The sequence below is a fragment of the Sciurus vulgaris genome, assembly GCF_902686455.1.
Source record: "Sciurus vulgaris genome assembly, chromosome: 10".
NCBI lineage: Eukaryota > Metazoa > Chordata > Mammalia > Rodentia > Sciuridae > Sciurus > Sciurus vulgaris.
In genome coordinates, this window is record NC_136470.1 from 116,652,083 (window position 1) to 116,674,088 (window position 22,006).

The window sequence follows — 22,006 nt, forward strand, 5'->3', positions numbered from 1 at the left end:
GGTGGTATAAGTCATCCGAATTTGTTCTTTTTTAACATTCTGTTAGCTATTCTAGTTCCTTTTCTTTTTTCTGTATTTTTTACTTATTTATTTATTTATTTATTTATTTATTTACAGTACTGGGAATTGAATCCAAGAGCACTCTACCACTGAGCTACATCCCTAGTTCTTTTTTATTTTTTATTTTGAGACAGGGTCTCCCTGAATTGCTAAGACTAGCCTCAAACTTGTGATCTTCCTGCCTCAGCTTCACAAATTGCTGGGATTATAAGGCCACAGTGTCCAGCCTTCCTCTAAGTTTTAGAATCAGCATGTCAGTTTGCACAGATATTCCTGCTGGGATTTTAATTGTATTTCATTGACTCTATAGATCAAGTTAGGAAGAACAAACATCTTAATACTGAGTTTATTAGAAACTTTTCATGTATTTAAGTGTTCTTTATCAGTGTTTTATAATTTTAACATACAGATCATACCACATGTTGTTAAATTTACATTATTTTGTTTTTCCACAGTCATAAATTATTCTAATTTTTAAATTTTGTTTTCTAGTTACTTGTTGCCAGCATATAGAAATGCAATTGAGTTTTATATATTAACTTTAAGTCTTGAATCCTTTCTAAACTCACTTATTAGTTCTAGAAACTATTTTGTAAATTCCTTAGGAGTTTCTATCAGATAATCATGTTGTTTATGAATACAGTTTGATTTCTTTCTTTCTAATCTGTGTATTTCTTATTTCTTTTTCTTGCTTTATTGCATCAGACCAAATCTCTGGTATGATGATGTTAAGTAAGAATAATGTGAGCAAACATACTTGCCTAGTTCTTAGGGGAAAGCTTTCAGTGTTTCACCATTAAATATAATGTTAATGCTAGGTATTTTAAAGATACCTTTATCATGGGTAGAATAAGATAAGTCCATTTTGGGAGTATGCAGCTCTAATGCCTCAGAACTTCAGAAAAAAACAACAAAAAAGAACTGTGGCTTTTTTGTACTTTCACAACCTGTACCTTCTAATTATGCAAAGTACACAACTACCTGATGTGCAGTTACCAAGAAATTAACAAGAAGTATATGACTTTGCGGAGCTACACTATAGGTCATCCAAGTATATGAAGAAGGAGTTGTGCTGTATTTCACCATCCCTAACACTGAATAAAAAAGTTTCACTTTGTGAAACGCTTAAGTTGGGAGTCATATTTCAAGACTCAGGTCAGGAGCTGTGTTCTTTCTCCCAGTAAGACTGTCATGAGTAATTAATATCCAGCAAACCAAGTAAACATTGTTGTTCCTAGTTAGAAAAGTATTGCTGTGCTTCCCTTTACCATCAAATCTTTTTAAAATGTAGTCTACTCTTAATCCCTATATTCTACTTTCTGCCTTCCCATTGGTTTAGTCACCCACCTTTGTTGAAAGTGCTCTCTTGAATTGAAGGTCATCTGTAACCTTCAAATCACTAAAATTCTGTGACTTTTTGGTCTCAGTTCTGATTGTGCTTTTTACAGTTTTGGTTCTGTTAACCATTTTCACACTTCTTACTACTTACTAAAAATATTTATTTCTAATTATAAAATAATAATTAATTTAGAAGAATTGAAAATGCAAATAAGATGTAATGAAAATGTTTAACTCAAATTCTTAGCATTATTAACAACTTAGGGAGAGGAGTTTGTGGATTTTTTAGTCTTTTGTCCAGTAGATTTTTTTAATTTAAAAAAAATGGAATTGTTGTATATGTTGGTTTGTAATCCCTCTTTTTGGTAGCAATTTCTCATACCTGCCTCTTCATGTCTCTCTCTTTTTTTTATTTTTACAGACTGCATTTTGATTCATTATACACAGGGCTGGGGAGATAGCTCTGTTGGTAGAGTGCTTCCCTTGCAAGCACAAGGCCCTAGGTTCAATCCCCAGAACCGCAAAAAATAAAAAATAAAAAAAAAAATAAACTAGGGCCAAAAATTCTGTATGGAGCACAGATTCATTGTACACAAATGGGATACAACTTTCCATTTCTGTGGTTGTGCATGATGTAGATTCATACCATTTATGTAATCTTACATGTACATAGGGTAATGATGTCTATCTCATTCCACCATCTTTCATACCCCGACCCCGTCCTTCCTCTCATTTCCCTCTACATAATCTAAAGTTCTTTCATTCTTCTCTCACCCCCACCCCACTCCCCCATTATATATCATCATCCACTTATCGGGGAAAACATTCGGCCTTTGGTTTTTTGGGATTGGCTTATTTGACTAAGCATAATATTCTCCAATTCCATCCATTTATCTGCAAATGCCATAATATTATTATTCTTTATGGCTGAATAATATTCCACTGTGTATATATACCACAGTTTTTTTATCCATTCATCTGTTGAAAGACATCTAGGTTGGTTCCACAAACTAGCTATTGTGAATTGAGCTTCTATAAACATTGATGTGGCTGCATTACTGTAGTATGCTAATTTTAAGTCCTTTGGGTATAAACTGAGGAATAGGATAACTGGGTCAAAAGGTGGGTCCATTCCAAGTTTTCTGAGGAATCTCTGCACTGCTTTCCAGAGTGGTTGCACCAATTTGCAACTCCACCAGCAATGTATAAGTGTGCCTTTTCCCCCACATCCACACCAACATCTATTCTTGTTTGTGTTCTTGATAATAGCCATTCTAATTGGAGTAAGATGAAATCTTCAAGTTGTTTTAATTTGCATTTCTCTAATTACTAGAGATGTTGAACACTTTTTCATGTATTTATTAATCGCCTGTATATCTTCTTCTGTAAAGTGCCTTTCCAATTCCTTGGCCCATTTATTGACTGGGTTCTTTGTATTTTTGGTGTAAAGTTTGGTGAGTTCTTTATAAATTTAGAGATTAGTGCTCTATCTGAAGTGCATGGGGAAAAGATTTTCTCCCACTCTGTAGGCTCTCTTTTCACATTATTAATTGTATTCTTTGCCGAGAAAAAGCTTTTCAGTTTGAATCCATCCCATTTAGAGATTCTTGCTTTGGTTTTTTGTGCTTTGGGAGTCTTGTTAAAGAAGTCTGATCCTAAGCCAATGTGATGAAGATTCGAGACTACTTTGTTTTCTATTTGGTGCAGGAGTCTGTGGTCAAATTCCTAGATCCTTGATCCATTTTGAGTTGACTTTTGTGTAGGGTGAGAGACAGTTTAATTTCATTTTTATATATTTTTTTTTATTATAAACAAATGGGATACATTTTGTTTCTCTGTTTATACATGGAGTAAAGCCATACCATTTGTGTAATCATAAATTTACATAGGGTAATGTTGTTTGATCCATTCTGTTATTTTTTCCCTTCCCCCCCACCCCTCTTTTCCCTCTATACAGTCCTTCCTTCCTCCATTCTTGCCTCCCTCCCACCCCCCATTATATGTCATCATCCGCTTATCAGTGAGATCATTCGTCCTTTGGTTTTTTTTAAGATTGGCTTCTCTCACTTAGCATGATATTACAGTTTCATCCATTTGCCTGCAAATGCCATAATTTTATCATTCTTTATGGCAGAGTAATATTCCATTGTATATATATACCACAGCTTCTTTATCCATTCATCAATTGAAGGACATCTAGGTTGGTTCCACAACCTGGCTATTGTGAATTGAACAGCTATGAATATTGATGTGGCTGCATCTCTGTAGTATGCTGATTTTACATCCTTTGGGTATAGGCAGAGGAGTTCTGAGATACCTGGGTCAAATGGTGGTTCCATCAAGCTTTCTGAGGAATCTCTATATTGCTTTCCAGAGTGGCTGCACTAATTTGCAACCCCACCAGCAATGTATGAGTGTACCTTTTTCCCCACATCCTCGGCAATAATTATTGTTGCTTGTGTTCTTGATAGTCGCCATTCTAATTGGGGTGAGATGGAATCTTAGGGTAGTTTGAATTTGCATTTCTCTTATTACTAGAGATGTTGAACGTTTTTTCATATATCTGTTGATTGCTTGTACATCTTCTGTCTGTTCATTTCCTTAGCCCACTTGTTGATTGGATTATTTGTATTCTTGGTGTAGTGTTTTTTGAGTTCTTTATATATTCTGGAAAATAGTGCTCTATCTGAAGTATGAGTGGCAAAGATATTCTCCCACTCTGTAGGCTCTCTCTTCGCATTGCTGATAGTTTTCTTTGCTGAGAGAAAGCTTTTTAGTTTGAATCTATTCCAGTTGTTGATTCTTGCTTTTATTTCTTGTGCTATGGGAGTCTGATCCTAAGCCAACAAGTTGAAGGTTTGGGCCTACTTTTTCTTCTGTAAGATGCAGGGTCTCTGGTCTGATTCCGAGGTCCTTGATCCATATTGAGTTGAGTTTTGTGCAGGGTGAGAGATAGGGGTTTAATTTCATTCTGTTGCATATGGATTTCCAGTTTTCCCAGCACCATTTGTTGAAGAGGCCATCTTTTCTCCATTGCATATTTTTGGCACCTTTGTCTAGTATGAGAAAATTGTATTTATTTGGGTTTGTGTCCGTGTCCTCTATTCTGTATCATTAATCTACCTGTCTATTTTGGTACCAATACCATGCTGTTTTTGTTACTATTGCTTTGTAGTATAGTTGAAGATCTGGTATTGCGATACCCCCTGCTTCGCTCTTCCTGCTAAAGATTGGTTTGGCTATTTTGGGTTTCTTATACTTCCAGATGAATTTCATGATTGCTTGCTCTATTTCTGTGAGGTACATCATTGGGATTTTAATTGGAATTGCATTGAATCTGTATAGCACTTTAGGTAGTATGGCCATTTTGACAATATTAATTCTGCCTATCCAAGAACATGGGAGATCTTTTCATCTTCTAAGGTTTTCTTTACTTCCTTTCTTTAGTGTTCTGTAGTTCTCATTGTAGAGGTCTATCACCTCTTTTGTGAGATTGATTCCCAAGTATTTTATTTTTTTCAAGGCTATTGTGAATGGGGTAGTTTTCCTAACTTCTCTTTCTGAAGGTTCATCACTTATGTATAAAAATGCATTGGATTTATGAGCATTTTCTTGTAACCTGCTACTTTACTGAATTCACTTATGAGTTCTAAAAGTTTTCTGGTGGAATTTCCGGGTTCCTCTAAATATATAATCATGTCATCAGCTAACAGGGATAGTTTGAGTTCTTCTTTTCCTATTCGTATCCTTTAATTTCTTTGGTCCATCTAATTGCTCTGGCTAGAGTTTCAAGGACGATATTGAATAGATTGGTGAAAGAGGGCATCCCTGCCTTGTTCCAATTTTTAGGGGAAAGTTTAATTTCATTTTGTTACATAGGGATTTCCAGTTTTCCCAGCACCATTTGTTGAACAGGCTGTCTTTTCTCCATTGTATGTTTTTGGCTCCTTTGTCTAGAATGAAATAACTGTATTTTGTGAGTTTGTCTCTGTGTCTTCTGTTCTGTACCATTGATCTTTCTGTCTATTTTGGTGCCAATACCATGCCATTGTTTTACTATTGCTCTGTAGTGTAGTTTAAGATCTGGTATTGTGATACCCGCTGCTTCACTCTTTCCACTCAGGATTGCTTTGGTTATTTGAGGTCTCTTATTCTTCCATATGAAGTTTCATGTTTGGTTTCTCTATTTTTTTTAATTTATTTTTATTATAAACAAATGGGATACATGTTGTTTCTGTTTGTACATGGAGTAACAGCATACCTTGCGTATTCATAAATTTACATAGAGTAATGATGTTTGATTCATTCCATTATTTTTTTCCTTCCCCCCCACCCCTCCCACCTCTCTTTTCCCTCTATACAGTCCCTCCTTCCTCCATTCTTGTCCCACTCCCACCCCCCATTAAGTGTCATCATCCGCTTATCAGTGAGAACATTCCTCTTTTGGATTTTTGAGATTGGCTTATCTCACTTAACATGATATTCTCCAATTTCATCCATTTGCCTGCAAATGCCATAATTTTATTATTCTTTATACCTGACTAATATTCCATTGTATATATATACCACAGTTTCTTTATCCATTCATCAATTGAAGGGCATCTAGGTTGGTTCCATAGTCTGGCTATTGTGAATTGAGCCGCTATGAACATTGATGTGGCTGTATCTCTGTAGTGTGCTGATTTTAAGTCCTTTGGGTATAGGCCGAGGAGTGGGATAGCTGGGTCAAACGGTAGGTCCATTCCAAGTTTTCTAAGGAATCTCCACACTGCTTTCCAGAGTGGCTGCACTAATTTGCAGTCCCACCAGCAATGTATGAGTGTTTTTTCCCCACATCCTCACCAACACCTATTGTTGCTTGTGTTCTTGATAATCGCCAGTCTAATTGGGATGAGATGGAATCTTAGTGTAGTTTTGATTTGCATTTCTCTTATTACTAAAGATGTTGAATATTTTTCATATATCTGTTGATTGCTTGTACATCTTCTTCTGTGAAGTGTCTGTTCATTTCCTTAGCCCATTTGTTGGTTGGGTTATTTGTATTCTTGGTGTAGAGTTTTTTGAGTTCTTTATATATTCTGGAAATTAGTGCTCTATCTGAAGTATGAGTGGCAAAGATATTCTCCCACTCTGTAGGCTCTCTCTTCGCACTGCTGATAGTTTCCTTTGCTGAGAGAAAGCTATTTAGTTTGAATCTATCCCAGTTATTGATTCTAGCTTTTATTTCTTGTGCTATGGGAGTCCTGTTAAGGAAGTCTGATCCTAAGCCAACAAGGTGAAGATTTGGACCTACTTTTTCTTCTATAAGATGCAGGGTCTCTGGTCTGATTTCGAGGTCCTTGATCCATTGTGAGTTGAGTGTTGTGCAGGGTGAGAGATAGGGGTTTAGTTTTGTTCTGTTGCATATGGATTTCCAGTTTTCCCAGCACCATTTATTGAAGAGGCCATCTTTTCTCCATTGCATATTTTTGGCACCTTTGTCTAGTATGAGAAAATTGTATTTATTTGGGTTTGTGTCCGTGTCCTCTATTCTGTACCATTGATCTACCTGTCTATTTTGGTGCCAATACCATGCCGTTTTTCTGACTATTGCTTTGTAGTATAGTTGAAGTTCTGGTATTGCGATACCCCCTGTTTCATTCTTCCTGCTAAGGATTGCTTTGGCTATTCTGGGTTTCTTATTCTTCCAGATGAATTTCATGATTGCTTGCTCTATTTCTGTGAGGTCCATCATTGGGATTTTAATTGGAATTGCATTGAATCTGTATAGCACTTTAGGTAGTATGGCCATTTTGACAATATTAATTCTGCCTATCCAAGAACACGGGAGATCTTTCCATCTTCTAATGTCTTCCTTATTTTCTTTCTTCAGTGTTTTGTAGTTTTCATTGTAGAGATCTTTTACCTCTTTGGTTAGATTGATACCCAAGTATTTTATTTTTTTTGAGGCTATTGCAAATGGAGTTGTTTTCCTCATTTCCCTTTCAGCTGTTTCATCGCTTGCGTATAAAAATGCTGTAGATTTATGAGTGTTGATTTTATAGCCTGCTATTTTGCTGAATTCATTGAGGAGGTCCAGAAGTTCTCTGGAGGAGGTTTTTGGATCCTCTAAATATAGAATCATGTCATCCACAAATAGTGACAGCTTAAGTTCCTCTTTTCCTATTCGTATCCCTTTAATTTCTTTGGTCTGCCTAATTGATCTGGCTAGAGTTTCGAGGACAATGTTGAATAGAAGTGGTGAAAAGGACATCCCTGTCTTGTTCTGTTTTTAAAGGGCATGGTTTCAGTTTTTCTCCATTAAGAATGATGTTGGCCATGGGCATAGCATAAATAGCCTTTACAATGTTCAGGTATGTTCCTACTATCCCTATTTTTTCTAGTGTTTTCAGCATGAAGGGGTGTTGTATATTGTCAAATGCTTTTTCTGCATCAATTGAAATAACCATATGATTCTTATCCTTAAGTCTATTGACATGATGGATTATGTTTATTGATTTATGGATGTTAAACCATCCTTGCATTCCAGGAATGAACCCCACTTGATCGTGGTGCACAATTTTCTTAATATGTTTTTGGATACAGTTTGCCAATATTTTGTTAAGGATCTTAGCATCTATATTCATCAAGGATATTGGTCTAAGATTTTCTTTCCTTGATGTGTCTTTTCCTGGTTTGGGTATGAGGGTGATATTAGCTTCATAGAATGAGTTTGGTAGAGTACCCTCCTTTTCTATTTCCTGGAATACTTTGAGAAGTATTGGAATGAGTTCTTCTTTGAAGGTCTTGTAGAACTCAGCTGAGAATCCGTCTGGTCCTGGGCTTTTCTTGGATGGTAGATTTTTAATGGCTTCTTCTATTTCATTGCTTGATATTGATCTGTTTAAATCATGTATGTCCTCCTGGTTCAGTTTGGGAGGAGCATATGTCTCTAGAAATTTGTCAATGTCGTTGGTACTTTCTATTTTTTGGAATACAGATTTTCAAAGTAGCTTCTCATTATGTTCTGTATCTCAGTGGTGTCTGTTGTGATATTTCCTTTTGCATCATGTATTTTAGTAATTTGAGTCTTCTCTCTCCTCCTCTTTGTTAGTGTGGCTAAGGGTTTATCTATTTTGTTTACTTTCTCAAAGAACCAACTTTTTGTTATGTCAATTTTTTGAATAGTTTCTTTTGTTTCAATTTCATTGATTTCAGCTCTGATTTTAATTATTTCCTGTCTTCTACTACTTTTGCTGTTATTCTGTTCTTCTTTTTCTAGGGCTTTGAGCTGTAATGTTAGGTCATTTAATTGTTGACTTTTCATTCTCTTCTGGAATGTGCTCCATGCAATGAATTCTCCTCTTAGTACCGCTTTCATAGTGTCCCAGAGATTTTAATATGTTGTATCATCATTCTCATTGACCTCTAAGAATTTTTTAATCTCCTCCCTGATGTTTTTTGTTATCCATGTTTCATTCAATAGCATATTATTTAGTCTCCAAGTGTTGGAGTAATTTCCTTTTTTTACTTTGTCATTGATTTCTACTCTCAGTCCATTATGATATGATAGAACACAAGGCAGTATCTCTATTTTTTTGCATTTCCTAAGGGCTGCTTTGTGGCATAACATATGGTCTGTTTTTGAGAAGGTTCCATGTGCTGCTGAGAAGAAAGTGTATCCGCTTGTTGAAGGATGGAATATCCTATATATGTCTATTAAGTCTAGGTTATTGATTGTGTTATTGAGTTCTATGGTTTCTTTGGTTGGATTTTGTTTGGAAGATCTATCTAGTGGTGACAGCGGTGCATTAAAGTCGCCCAGAATTATCGTGTTGTGGTCGATGTGATTCTTGAAATTGAGAAGGATTTGTTTGATGTACAGGGATGCACCATTGTTTGGGGCATAAATATTTACTATCGTTATGTCTTCCTGATTTATGGTTCCCTTAAGCAGTATGAAATGTCCATCTTTATCCCTTCTGACTAACTTTGGCTTGAAGTCCACTTTATCTGATATAAGGATGGAAACCCCCACTTTTTTACTGGGTCCATGTGCGTGGTAGGTTTTTTCCCATCCTTTCACCTTTAGTCTGTGGATGTCTTTTTCTATGAGATGAATCTCTTGCAGGCAGCATATTGTTGGGTCTTTCTTTTTAATCCATTCTGCCAGTCTATGTCTTTTGATTGATGAGTGTAGGCCATTAATGTTCAGGGTTATTATTGAGATATGATTTGTATTCCCAGTCATTTGGCTTATTTTTGGTTTTTAAGTTGGTTTGGTTTCTCCTTTGAGTGGTTTTTCTCTAAGGTAGTTCCTCCCTTTGCTGACCTCCATTGTTGTTTTTTATTTCCTCCTCATGGAATATTTTGTTGAGAACATTCTGTAGTGCAGGCTTTCTATTTGTGTAATTCTTTAAACTTTTGTTTATCATGGGAGGATTTTATTTCATCTTCAAATCTGAAGGTTAGTGTTGCTGGGTATAGGATTCTTGGTTGGCAACCATGTTCTTTCAGAGCTTGAAATATGTTGGTCCAGGCCCTTCTAGCTTTTAGAGTCTGGGTTGAGAAGTCGGCTGCTATCTGTATCGGTCTCCCCCTATATGTAATCTGATGCTTTTCTCTCGCAGCCTTCAAAATCCTATCTTTATTTTGAATGTTAGGCATTTTCATTATAATGTGCCTTGGTGTGGATCTGTTGTGATTCTGTGCATTTGGTGTTCTGTAAGCCTCTTGTATTTGATTTTCCATTTCATTCTTCTGGTTTGGGAAATTTTCTGATATTATTTCATTGAATAGGTTATTCATTCCTTTGGTTTGTAGTTCTGTGCCTTCCTCGATCCCAATAATTCTTAAATTTGGTCTTTTCATGATGTCCCATAGTTCTTGGAGATTCTGTTCATGATTTCTTACCATCTTCTCTGTTTGGGCGACTTTATTTTCAAGATTCAATATTTTGTCTTCATTGTCTGAGGTTCTGTCTTCCAAGTGGTCTAGTCTGTTGGTGATGCTTTCCATTGAGTTTTTTATTTGGTTTATTGTCTCCTTCGTTTCAAGGATTTCTGTTTGGTTTTTTTTGAGAATCTCTCTTTGTTGAAATGATCTTTTGCTTCCTGCAGGTGCTCTTTCAGGTTATTGGTATTATCATTCATTGCCTGCATTTGCTCTCTTATCCCATCCTTTGCTTTGCGAATTATCTTAATCATGTATAATCTGAAGTCCTTTTCTGACATGTCTTCTAACATACTGTCATTGGATTCTGTTACTATAGAATCTAGATTTGTTTGGATCATTTTCTTCCCTTGTGTTTTCATGTTGTTCATGTATCTTCCCCTCTAGCACTGCAGATCTGGGGTATTGCAGATTTCCCCCTATAGGCTTATAGTGGCCCCATAGGTTTCCAAAACCCTTTCTTTAAGGGGAGATCAATATTGTTTCCTATGCCATTTTGGCACTATTTCTTGAAACTCTGTTAATGGTTTCTCAGGTCCCAGACTACCTTTGCTATGTGTGCCCCATCTAAATACTGACCATAATACACTGTGACTGCTCCCCTACCAGATGATAAGCTCTGAGAGACCAGTATTATTTTTTTTGTGTTTTCTCTCTTAGAACTCATTGTAGGGTCTGGGATATGGTGGGCTCATGGAGATTAAAATCAAAACTATCATTCATTAAGCATTTCCCAAGATTCAGGGCACAGTGACACCAAAGGAGAATGTTACCACCATTCCCATTTCACAAATGAAGAAAACCTAGACTTATAGAGGTAAATACTTGTGCAGAACTACACAACTGGTTATACTGAAAACAAATGTTGAATGAATAACAATAAAAGTAACCTGGTAAACCTGATGGGCAATTTAATCATTATGACATGATGTATTTGAAGAATTTCAACTTGACATGATGTCATCAAATTTGCGTGTATTGATCTTCAGTTTTAGATTTCTCCTAATAACATCTTCCTTTATCAGCTCCGCCTCTGTATCTTTCCATCATCAATTCCTTTCCCTAATACAAGAGTTCTAACATAAGTAGGCATCAGAGCAACCTGGATGTTTTGTTCAAACAGATTGCTAACTTCCATTCCCATCCTGAGTTTCTGATACAGTAGGCTTTGTTTCTGATACAGGAGGCCTGAGAATTTGGATTTTTACCACAGATCTTAAGACTAAGGCTGCTGGCCCAGGGATCAGTTTTGAGAACCTTTAGAGTAGAGTGGACTGCTCTACCTCATTTTCAGTATTTTTTTTTTCATTTTCAGTATTTGTACTCTCTCCTACTTCAGGTCACCTTCTCACCTTTGCATTTTTCTGTACCTCCATGTATGAAGAGAGATCCCTTGCTATAGCTATAATCAGGCCCTTCTTTTGTAGCCAGGTGGTTGACCTAGTGAGGCAAGACATGCTCTGAACTGGGAGTAAAATACTTGACTTCTATACCCAGAGCTACCTGATTTTATCTTCTCTACCCTGAGAGAGCAGGTTGCCATCAGTATCTAAGGACCCCAGGTATCAGACTTTGTTTCCTCTTTAATGTATTTACAAGCAGCTAACTCATCAGGCCAGACAATAAATATATGGCTCTAGCAGTGTAATTTTCTGCCCTGACTGTGTAGCAGGTCACTATTTTAAAAAGCCATGTGTACCACAGTTTCTTTATCCACTCATCTGTTGAAGAACATCTAGGTTGGTTCCACAATCTAGCTATTGTGAATTGAGCTGCTATAAACATTGATGTAGCTGCATTACTGTAGTATGCTAATTTTAAGTCCTTTGGGTATTAACTGAGGAGTGGGATGCCCTTCAACAGATGAATGCATAAAGAAAATATAGTATATATACACAATGGAATATTATTTGGTCATAAAGAAGAATATTATTATGGTATTTTCAAATAAATGGATGGAATTGGAGAATATCATGCTAAGTCAAATAAGCCAATCCCAAAAAACCAAAGTCCAAATGTTTTCCCTGATAAGTAGATGATGATATATAATGGGGGTGAGCGTGGGTGGGGAGTGAGAGAAGGCTGGAGGAACTTTAGATTATGTAGAAGGAAATTAGAAGGAGGGGGTATGAAAAATCATGGAATGAGACAGACATCATTACCCTATGTACATGTATGATTACACAAATGGTATGAATCTACATCGTGTAACATAGAAAGGAAATAATGTACCCCATTTGTGTACAGTGAATCAAACTACAGTCTGTAAAAAATTAAAAAATAAATAAATAATTTTTTTAAAAGATTGAAATAAAAAAAAAGTCATATGTATTCAGTCTCATTTTCTGCTGATGGGACTTCCTTCACAGGCCCTAACTGCCTTTAGTTAATTTACTGAGTCAATTATTCTTTTTACTGTTACTTTTCCTTAGGATTCTTTCACCCTGTGTGGAATGAGAAAATGTTTCTATAGGAACATTATTTACTGCAGCCATGTTGAGGTTTTTTTTTATTGTTTGTGTGAAATATCTATATCAATAAACAGTACCACATATTGAAGGCTAATGAAGGGTAAAATATTTTTATCTCCTGTTACTTTTTCACCTCAAAGTAAATCCAGTGAGGCCTGTTAGAAAAGTGAGTGAGCACTGCCAAATACCCCTGCAAATCCATGGAGTAGGAACAAATGTAGTATTCCTCCTTAAGTTTGGGGGCCCAGTGATGGTGCAGTGAAAGGGAGAGTGACCCCAAGGGCTTTAGATCCTATGAGTACAAACAGTGAAGGCTGTTGTCCTGAAGGAAAAGCTCTGAAGGAAATAACTCATATCTCATTCTGTCCCAACTAATGTCAGCCTCATTACAGTGAAGACCAACCACCCAACAAGCTTCCTTTTTGACTGGTGACTACAGGGTAAAGTTCTAACCCAATATATTTTGTATACAGATTCTTTTAAATGAATATTTTTAAGAAAATAAACGTTTGACAGAGGTCTTTTTTGGATCCAAAATACTTTTCTCACCAGGGAATCCTTGCCTTTTGCCCCTAGACTGGGAAAAGGGTACATAAAACTTTAAACCACTAGGGTGGGAGGACTTTCTGATTGGGGAAGTCATGGTGGTTTTATGGTGCTATAGATGAGATCCTGTTTTCCCTGGAATTTATTTGGAGCACAGATAAAATCAAGAATCAGTTTTCCACCACCCTTGCCCAGCAAGAAGACAGATTTCCCATTCTTCCTCTCAGTTCTGTTTGGGTTTATGAAGTCTCTGCTTCCTTCTAGGTGGAGGCCGAGCTGATTGACAAGCTGGACAGCATGGTATCAGAGGGGAAAGGTGATGAGAGCTACAGGGAGCTCTTCGGCCTTCTGTAAGCTGCTGCAGCTGCATATGTCCTATGTTGGAGGAGGGGGTAAAGCAGGCTAATGAAGGGAAGAAAGGAAACCTGCACTGGGCAGGCTGCCAAAGTTAGGTATCAGGAGAGACCCTATTGTTCCTGGTGGTAGCAGTGCTTGCCTCGCAACCAGAAAGCAAGCTTTCTCAGGGATTGCCATGTTACTGAAAAGCTATGAAGACACAATAACGGAGCCCCTGGATTTGCTCAGGAAGAGGATCATCATATATCTCACAATATGCACTGCATCCAGTTGAGCAAACAACTCATGGGAAGTCAATTAGTTTAAGTCGCAACACTGGTATTATGGGAGGAGGGGGTTCTCTTCTGAAAAAGGTACTCCAGGCAATACAATGGTGCACACCTGTAATCCTATCTACTTGGGAAGCTGAAGCAGGAAAATCACAACTTTGAGGACATCCTGGACAACTTAGTGAGAACTTATCTCAAAGTAAAACATTTTAAAAAGGGTTAGAAATGTAACTTAGTGATAGAGTACTTACCTAGCATGCAGGAGACCCTGAGTTCAATCCCCAGTACCACACACACAAAAAGAAGGATTCATATTTTCCCTTGTTTGTAAGACATTACACTCAGCTTGAAAAACACTGCAATGGGCTCTTGAACAAGTCACCACCTCTCTCCAGGTCAATTTTCCTAGAAAATAAGGTGAAATGAGGTGGTTATATTAAATAATGTCAATGCTCTCCCAGGTCCATTGTTCCATGGCTTCTTTCTTGAACTGATGAAGGCCAGTAGGCCTTAGAGGGCTTGCCAAGGGCTAAGACCAAAGGGGGAACTCAGAAACTGTGACCCTCTCATGTAATAGTGATGTTGCTATTTCCTGTAGAAAATTAAATCTCTAAGCTCTAGAATATTCTCCCATCTGATTCATCATTTCCAGCTTTTGAAACTTTCTTTGTTTTAGTACCATTTTGAAGGCAAACCTCTAAAGTGTTTTTCCAGTAATAATATTGAATGTTTACTTAGAACTTTACATTGTAAAAATGTATGGACAGTTCTCATTTTACTAGGTCCACACACCTACCTGATATGTGGACAGGGCAGAGATTATCCTCCTCACTTTAAAAGTGATGAGCTGGATTCAGGGAAGTGCTACCATGCCCTCTATTACCTGACCACTGAAAGGTTCCTCTGGAAAGAGGACCCAGGTTTTCCAGTTTCAAGAGGGGAAAACCTTTCCGCTATACCATGTCCATTTGTTCGTTTATCATAAGATAAAGTGTGAATTTATTTGACATTTAAATAATTATAATTTATGAAAATTCATCCTTTAGTATTTCTCTTTTAACTAAAGGTGCATTTCTAATTGTGGAAGAAATCTCTTCCTTGGTCACTAAAAAATGAATTTTCAACAAAGAAAACTCAATTACAACAAAAAAAGAATATCACACACACACACACACACACACACACACACATACACACACACAACACAATTATTAGTTACCTGACCAAATGATCTTTTCAAACCCTTTTAAAATCAGTCTGAGAATTGATGGCCACTGATAAAATAGAGCAGCATTTCCCAGTTTGTGTTTTGGAAATATGTGATGTTTATAGATATACTGAAAAAAAAGTGAATCATGGTCTAATTAGTTTAGAAAAGATTCAGTTAAACAAAAGTTAATAAACTAAACCTCTTTATTAAAGGTCTTCTCAAAGTCTTAATATGTAGAAAGGTTATGAAAAAATCTACAAAAGGAGGGTGTAGTGACCAGCTTTTTTTTTCCCATGCTTTTGCATCTACAGGATATCTCTTCCTGTTATACAAGATAGCAGAGCTCTGTAGAACAGTTTGAAAAATGCTCATATACTGACCTTGTTCACACAGTTCAGAAGCCCAGAGTCAGTGATTTTGCCTTCTCTCTCTAGCAACATGGATCATGTGGGAAGCCCTCACTTTCCCTGAAGCCCTGGCCCAAGCTAATACTCTGTGCAAAAAGAGTCATCATTTTAGCAGAGCCTTGCTGTGAATTTTAGTCCTGTGATGATCCCTAGTTGGGCCAGCCACTCAAGGTGACTCTCATAACCTTAGAGAGCAATAAAAGAATCAGGAATAAAGTTATATGGTGTGAAACCTGGAGCTGAACTTATTACTAGAGCAAGCAGAAGGAGTTTAGGTTATCATTATCTAAAAGAGACTTGAAGAATGCCAAAAGATCTGAAAGCCAAGTGTTTTGGAGAATCCAGAGGCTGCCCTGAAGTGATAAGAAGATGGGGCTGTCAAAAAACAAAAGTACCTGGGTATTGAGCCCCTGATCTGGCACATTTTGCTTAGGACTATCTCCTGACAGTGGGGATAGATGAGTCTAGCTCCTGGACTTGTTCATTTTCCCTTATACTAGGACATCCAAGGTTGGTGGGTAATCTTTCCCTTGATTTACATGAAGAGGTTGGTTTCTATGTTTGCTGAGATGGCTCTGGGCAGCAGTAGAGGCAGTCAGGCAATTTGCAGAGAAAGGCTTATCCCTCCATGGGCCCTTACTCAGCTTCTCCTTGAGAAGAATCATAACATATGCCTAAAGGGACTGGGACTTTGACCCTTCCCTCACTTCTAACTCAGTGGCATCCTTAGGAACACATAAAGGGAAATGAGAAATATGTTCATTTGTTGCTGCCAATCCAATAACTTCCTTGTCTTTGCTTTCTGCTGCATGGAGTAGAACCCAGCTATTTGGGCCCTACCCCAGGTAAGACTAGTGTGGTAAGTCTGCTGTCTCCAGATCCATAACAGCCCCCACAGACTCTTGGACCTCACTCTTGTGTCCAAAAAAAGCTCATAAATTGTGTTTAATTACAAATAGCCTGCTGGAGAAGGTTGAACAGGAAACATGGAGAGAGACCGGCATTTCCTTTGTGACCTCAGTCACCCGCCTCATGGAACGCCTTCTTGACTACAGGTATTTTCTCAGTCATCTACCTGACCTCTTTTAGAATATTCTCTCCTTTGAGGGCATGTGCCCTTCATGGGGAGGACTGTTCTGGTAGTGAATGGCATAACCCACCAGTCATTAGGAATCTACTGATGACTAGGAACTGAGTCTTGTCTCAGGAGTAGGCAAGATTTCCTGAAATCCCCCTCTAAAATGTGGGTACATGTACCCAGGAGGAATCCCAGGGACCTACAATCATCTGATCTTCCACCAAGAAATGTCAAGGCTCAAAGGAATAGGCACAACAAGAAGGAAAAGAAAAACTATCTCTAGCACAAGGAAGAGAACTGCTATAATTCCTTAGTGCATCCCTTCCTCAGATCCATATGGAGAATGAATAAGGAAATGTCACCTGGTACCAATACATGACCCAGGAGGACTTTTTTCTAGGAACTGGGAACCTTTCTTTTCCATGCTTACATTCTCTTCTTAAAGTCTGTTTCTATCTCCTGATCCTTCTTTTTATCAATGAGGAAACAACAGTGGGAAGGGATATTTTCAGAAGTTGAGCACAGATCTAGGTGACTCAAGAACTATGCTTGAGTCAAAATAAAATATTTATGGCTATAAAAAAAAAAAAAAAGAACTATGCTTAAAAAAAAAAAAAAAAAAAGCTTCAGTGATTCACACCTGTAATCCCAGCAGCTCAGGAGATTGAAGCAGAAGGATCACAAGTTCGAGAACAGCCTCAGCAACTTATTGAGATCCTTTCTCAAAATAAAATAAAAAGAACTGGGGATCTAGCTTGGTGGAAAAGTGCCCCTGGGTTCAATTCCCAGTCCAAAAAAAGAGAAAGAGATCCTCCTCTTCCATGTTGTCACCACTCATACATTTTTTCCTTAAAAATTCTCTACGTGCTAAGTCCTCTCCTAAGAGTAGTCTTCTAACCCACCCCCATAAAAAAGACTTTTCCAAGCCAGTAGTTCATCTGGCATTCAGTGTATACCTTGGGTTATTATCATTTATCACCTTTCTGCCTCACCTGACAGTAAAGAGCCAACTCCTTGAGGATAAGAACCTTGTCCTTTTCTCCCTGGTCACTGGCATGGGGCTGCCTCTGGCAGGTACACAGTAAACAATGATTGATGGGATTAATTCACTAGGAAGACCAGGTAGAAACCAAGAAAATCTTTCCCTCTGCCACAGTGCAGTTTAGTTTAACAAGAATTTGTTAAAAAAAACAAGTGTTGAAAGTTTAAAATATACATATATTGATTATAAAAATTATTAATGGATTGTATCCCAGAATGACCTGAACTTTAGTGTGAGACTAAATTTAAGACTGGCAACACTTTAGGTATTCAGAGGAGTGACTCTTCAACTTTTATATTAATTAATGTCTTTAATTTTTATGTGAATCCAAGACACTGTCAGTGAGATATAAATATACTTGTTGATTGTACCCCTATTTCCCAGGTTGGGAAGAAGAGCCCTAGAATGGTTTTCTTAGAAATAGATACAGGGCCTGGTTTACCAAGCCCTTGAGTCTCTAAGTAGAATCCCTACCTACTATTGGTAACTGTACTTTATGGAGCCTTCCTTTCCTAGACTCCTCCAATTGCAATAGGGATTCCCTGGTCACTGGCTAGACCCCAGCAAGCCTATCACACATGGGTGCACCTGATACCTCAGAAGCCTCCTTCAAGAGATTCTCCCTTGCTCACCCTCCAGAAAAAGAACTAAAGGGAGAACATTAGCTACACCCAAGTCAAAGACATTAAAAGCTACCTTTTTTATTTATGAGTCACATGGAAGTGATTCAAAACCACACAGAAAAGAAGATGTTTCTGTTAACAGTGCATAAGAAAGGTGGTTATAGGGCTGGGGATGTAGCTTAGTGGTAGAGCACTTAACCTGGCATGTACTAGGCCCTGGGTTTAATCCCCAGCACTGAGAGAGAGTGAGAGAGAGAGAGAGAGAGATGCTTGATATTGAAAGCAAGGTGGTTGTAGAGTACAAAGATATATAGGAATGTCTCTGACATCACATGGCATGAATTTTCAGTATCTTTCTTTCAAAGAAGTAATGTCAGAGTCCTCCTTCTATGTTCTAGGAAGGTAAAGAGAACTAGGTTTGCCAAATAACCATACAAAGGCTCAGTGACTCTGGTTGTGTATACAGAAAACTTCTTTCTAGAGTCACTAATCTGGCACTCACTGCCCTTTATCTCATTATGCCAGACTTCTGCTCCTTCCCAGAGAACCTTGGCTGTGACCAGTCCTCTGTCTCCCTTGGGTAGCATCCTTCTCAGTGTTCCCATTGTCCTGTCTCTCACAGGCCAACCCTGACCCTGGGTCTGCTACACCCAGACCCTGCTAGGTGTGAATGTAGCTCAGCCCTGGCTGAAGCAGCCTTTGAATCAGAAAGAAGCACCAGGCCTGCCACTTCTAGTGAGATATGGTTCCAGAGACTTGTGCACAGAGAAGAGATCATAGGGAGAAATGCCAGTTATGTAGTGAGCCCATCAACCATGCCATGATTTCTATGGCCACAGGGCCAGACCCTTGAGTAGAGGTCTTAGATTCTATTCATTATCCCACAAAATAAAACTTGCCTTTTAAGGAGTTCTGTACCTTCTTTTTGGGGACTGACATGTCATTCTATGCCAAGGACATTGGTAGGTGCTACTTAATGTCCTTGATACAGCATCTGGGCTCTCCACTCTGCCACAAGAACAAGACTCTCAGTAGAACAGAGATCTTTGAGCTCTAGAAGTTGATGTAAAACTTAGAGGCAGCTCACAGTACAGTACTCATTTGTGAAAGCAGTTTCTATTGGAAGGCATCCTAATCTGAGGTTTGATCATGATGATGCCCCAGTGTTATTGTAATTTTGTGTATTTTTTCAGTAGTTCCACTTCATTTCATAGGTACTTATCTTTGTTCTCCCTTCCAGGGACTGCATGAAAGGAGAGGAGACAGAAAATAAGAAGATTGGCTGCACTGTTAACCTGATGGTGAGAAGACACCAGCTCTTCCTCCTGTCTGTCTAGTGGAAGTTTCTGTCCTATGTTGATTAGCTTGGCCTTCTGCAAAACAATGGCTGAAGGCCTAAAGATTTAAGTCAGGGCATCAACTCTGTTATTGGTATCTTGGAGGCCTGAATTCCACCAGACATTTTCCCACTTATTGAAGAAATAAAATTAGCTTTGCTTTGGACAGAGCTCTAACCTGGCCTCTTGGCAAGGTCCCACCAACCATGACATATCCTGATTCACAGTCTGCCTGATCCCTAATCTACTCTGGTGCTCTTCATCTTTCACAACACTTAGGACTCCCACAATCTGCCAGTTCCATCCCCAGCAGGTATTCCTTCTGCCTGGTCCTTTCCTTTCCTAGTGCTGTCTAACTCCAGGACCTTCCCTCCCATTCATGCCTGGTATACTCAGGACTCTGGATGGCTATCTGGAACTCAGTTATGGCCTCCACTGATGGCAGATTCTCTTCATTTCATGTGTATTTCCTTCTCACAGAACTTTTACAAATCTGAGATTAACAAAGAAGAAATGTATATCCGCTACATCCATAAGCTTTGTGACATGCACTTACAGGCTGAAAACTACACAGGTGAGTGGGGAGAGGGAAGAATCATGCCTGCCCATGAGAACAGACAGGCAAGATATGCACAGTTAGCAGAGGAAGGCTCCAGGCTGATCTCAAAACCATGTTGGGGACTGTGCTAGGCCTTCACCTCACACCTTTCCCTCAGCTCCTTTGTGGCAAGTGATGGGGAGAAAGAAGGCAGAACTTCTACCTGTACCTCCCTGCCATGTCCTCCATTGCCTTATGCTGTTCTCTTCTCTTTCTCTTCTACCCATCCCTCCAAGACCTCAAGGGTGACTTCCAGATTCTGTTGTACCAGGTTCAAATCCTGGTAACTAAGCTAACTATCATCTTCTGAACAGAGCCTTTCTTAAACCCTTCAAAGTTGAAGCTAAGTGAGACTGTAGGCATAGCCCCCTAACTCTGAGACTTCCAAAATACACAAAAAAAATCTGCCTTACAGTCTAGGCACTTCTTGTGCAACCGCACAGCAGCCTCACATTGAGCTCCCAATGAAGGGTATAGAGAGTGTTGATATGTCTCCTTAACAGGCCAGACAAGGACCCTTGCATTATGTCAACAATTTAACCAAAATGTCTATCACACTGTTGACTAAGAACTTCTCTGAGTCAGGAGTATGTTTGCATGCACTTGTGTCCTATCTAATCACCTTGTACTGTAGTTCCCCCAGAATAGCTATCTTCTCCACTGTGGTGACCAACCACCATGTCTTATCCCTTAGGCTATAGTCCCTGAATTTATATGATAGGGAAATATGAACTCTTCTTATCTGCAAACAATACTAAAATTGGATAAATTTATAAAAACAGATCTTCTTTTCTCTAGATGTTAGAGTGTTTGGAATAGATACCACTTTTTTCTGATAGCACAGCTTGACAAGAATTACATTTGAAATGACTGGGCTCTCTTTGGGTGACTAAGGCAGGAAGATTGTGAGTGCAAGGCCATCTTGGGCAACATAACAAGACCCCATCTCAAAATAAAAATGAGCTAATTTTTCTACACTCTGCATCTTCTTCCACCCATGATCCTAGCAACTTTCTAAAAGGACAGTGAAGAGAAAGATTTTGATAATTTCCATGTGTCAAAAGAGGCATTTTCTGAACTCCTCAGGGACTGAACCATGACTGAGAGGTGGGGTAAGGGATCTGGGTATAGAGGTGCTACACTTTGTCTCTGGTGGCTCCTGGAATGACATCTCAAAAAATATAGTTAGGGAAAAATTCTCAAAACAGAAAACAGAAACAGAAAAATTCTGTCTCCTGAGCTACAAAGGGAAGTCCTGATGCCACAGAGAGAAAAGGCTCCTTGGTCCCCTGAAAAGGGCTTCCCCATCCAGTGAGGAGCTGTGTGTATTTCCAAGCAGGAGGTTCCAGTGGCAACAGGCACAGGCAGACAGACAAAGACGAGTGACCACAAGCAAGTGGGCTTCACTACAGTTGAAAGTGGGCAAAATTTTATTAGAAATAAGATTCTTCATAATTATGGGGAATAGTTTTGACTAGGGCCTTTAAAGCTAGTCAGAAGCTAGAACTAATTAACTTACCAGCTTGGAAATATCCACTAAAAATGAGAGAATAGGAATGAAAAGACAGTATAATGAGGACCCTGAGTAGTGGCTATAATTGCTGTTTCTTTTTTTTAAATGCAACTCTCACTAATTATTTCACATAGAATAAGGTGTTGCCAGACCTCTACTCTGGTTCCATTATCAACTTAAGTTCTTCCAGGAATGGAACCTCTGACTCTAGAGGTTTTGCTGAGGG

The 22,006-nt window shown here is 38.4% G+C and overlaps 1 protein-coding gene across 13 annotated transcripts in view; it reads left to right on the top strand.

Moving 5' to 3' along the window:
• DOCK3 (dedicator of cytokinesis 3) overlaps nucleotides 1-22,006 on the top strand; it is a 726,815-nt gene that overhangs the window by 673,455 nt on the left and 31,354 nt on the right. For 10 of the 13 annotated variants that reach the window (XR_013757339.1, XM_079101030.1, XM_079101031.1 and 7 more), the window contains 5 exons: nucleotides 13,611-13,696; nucleotides 16,408-16,434; nucleotides 16,549-16,644; nucleotides 19,573-19,633; nucleotides 20,150-20,243. Coding sequence is in view for 12 of the 13 variants with exons in the window: in XM_079101030.1 (XP_078957156.1) it covers nucleotides 13,611-13,696; nucleotides 16,408-16,434; nucleotides 16,549-16,644; nucleotides 19,573-19,633; nucleotides 20,150-20,243 (364 nt within the window). In the remaining variant the exon portion in view is untranslated. The remainder of the gene's footprint in view (nucleotides 1-13,610; nucleotides 13,697-16,407; nucleotides 16,435-16,548; nucleotides 16,645-19,572; nucleotides 19,634-20,149; nucleotides 20,244-22,006) is intronic. The other 3 variants (XM_079101036.1, XM_079101038.1, XM_079101041.1) reach the window with 1 other exon arrangement.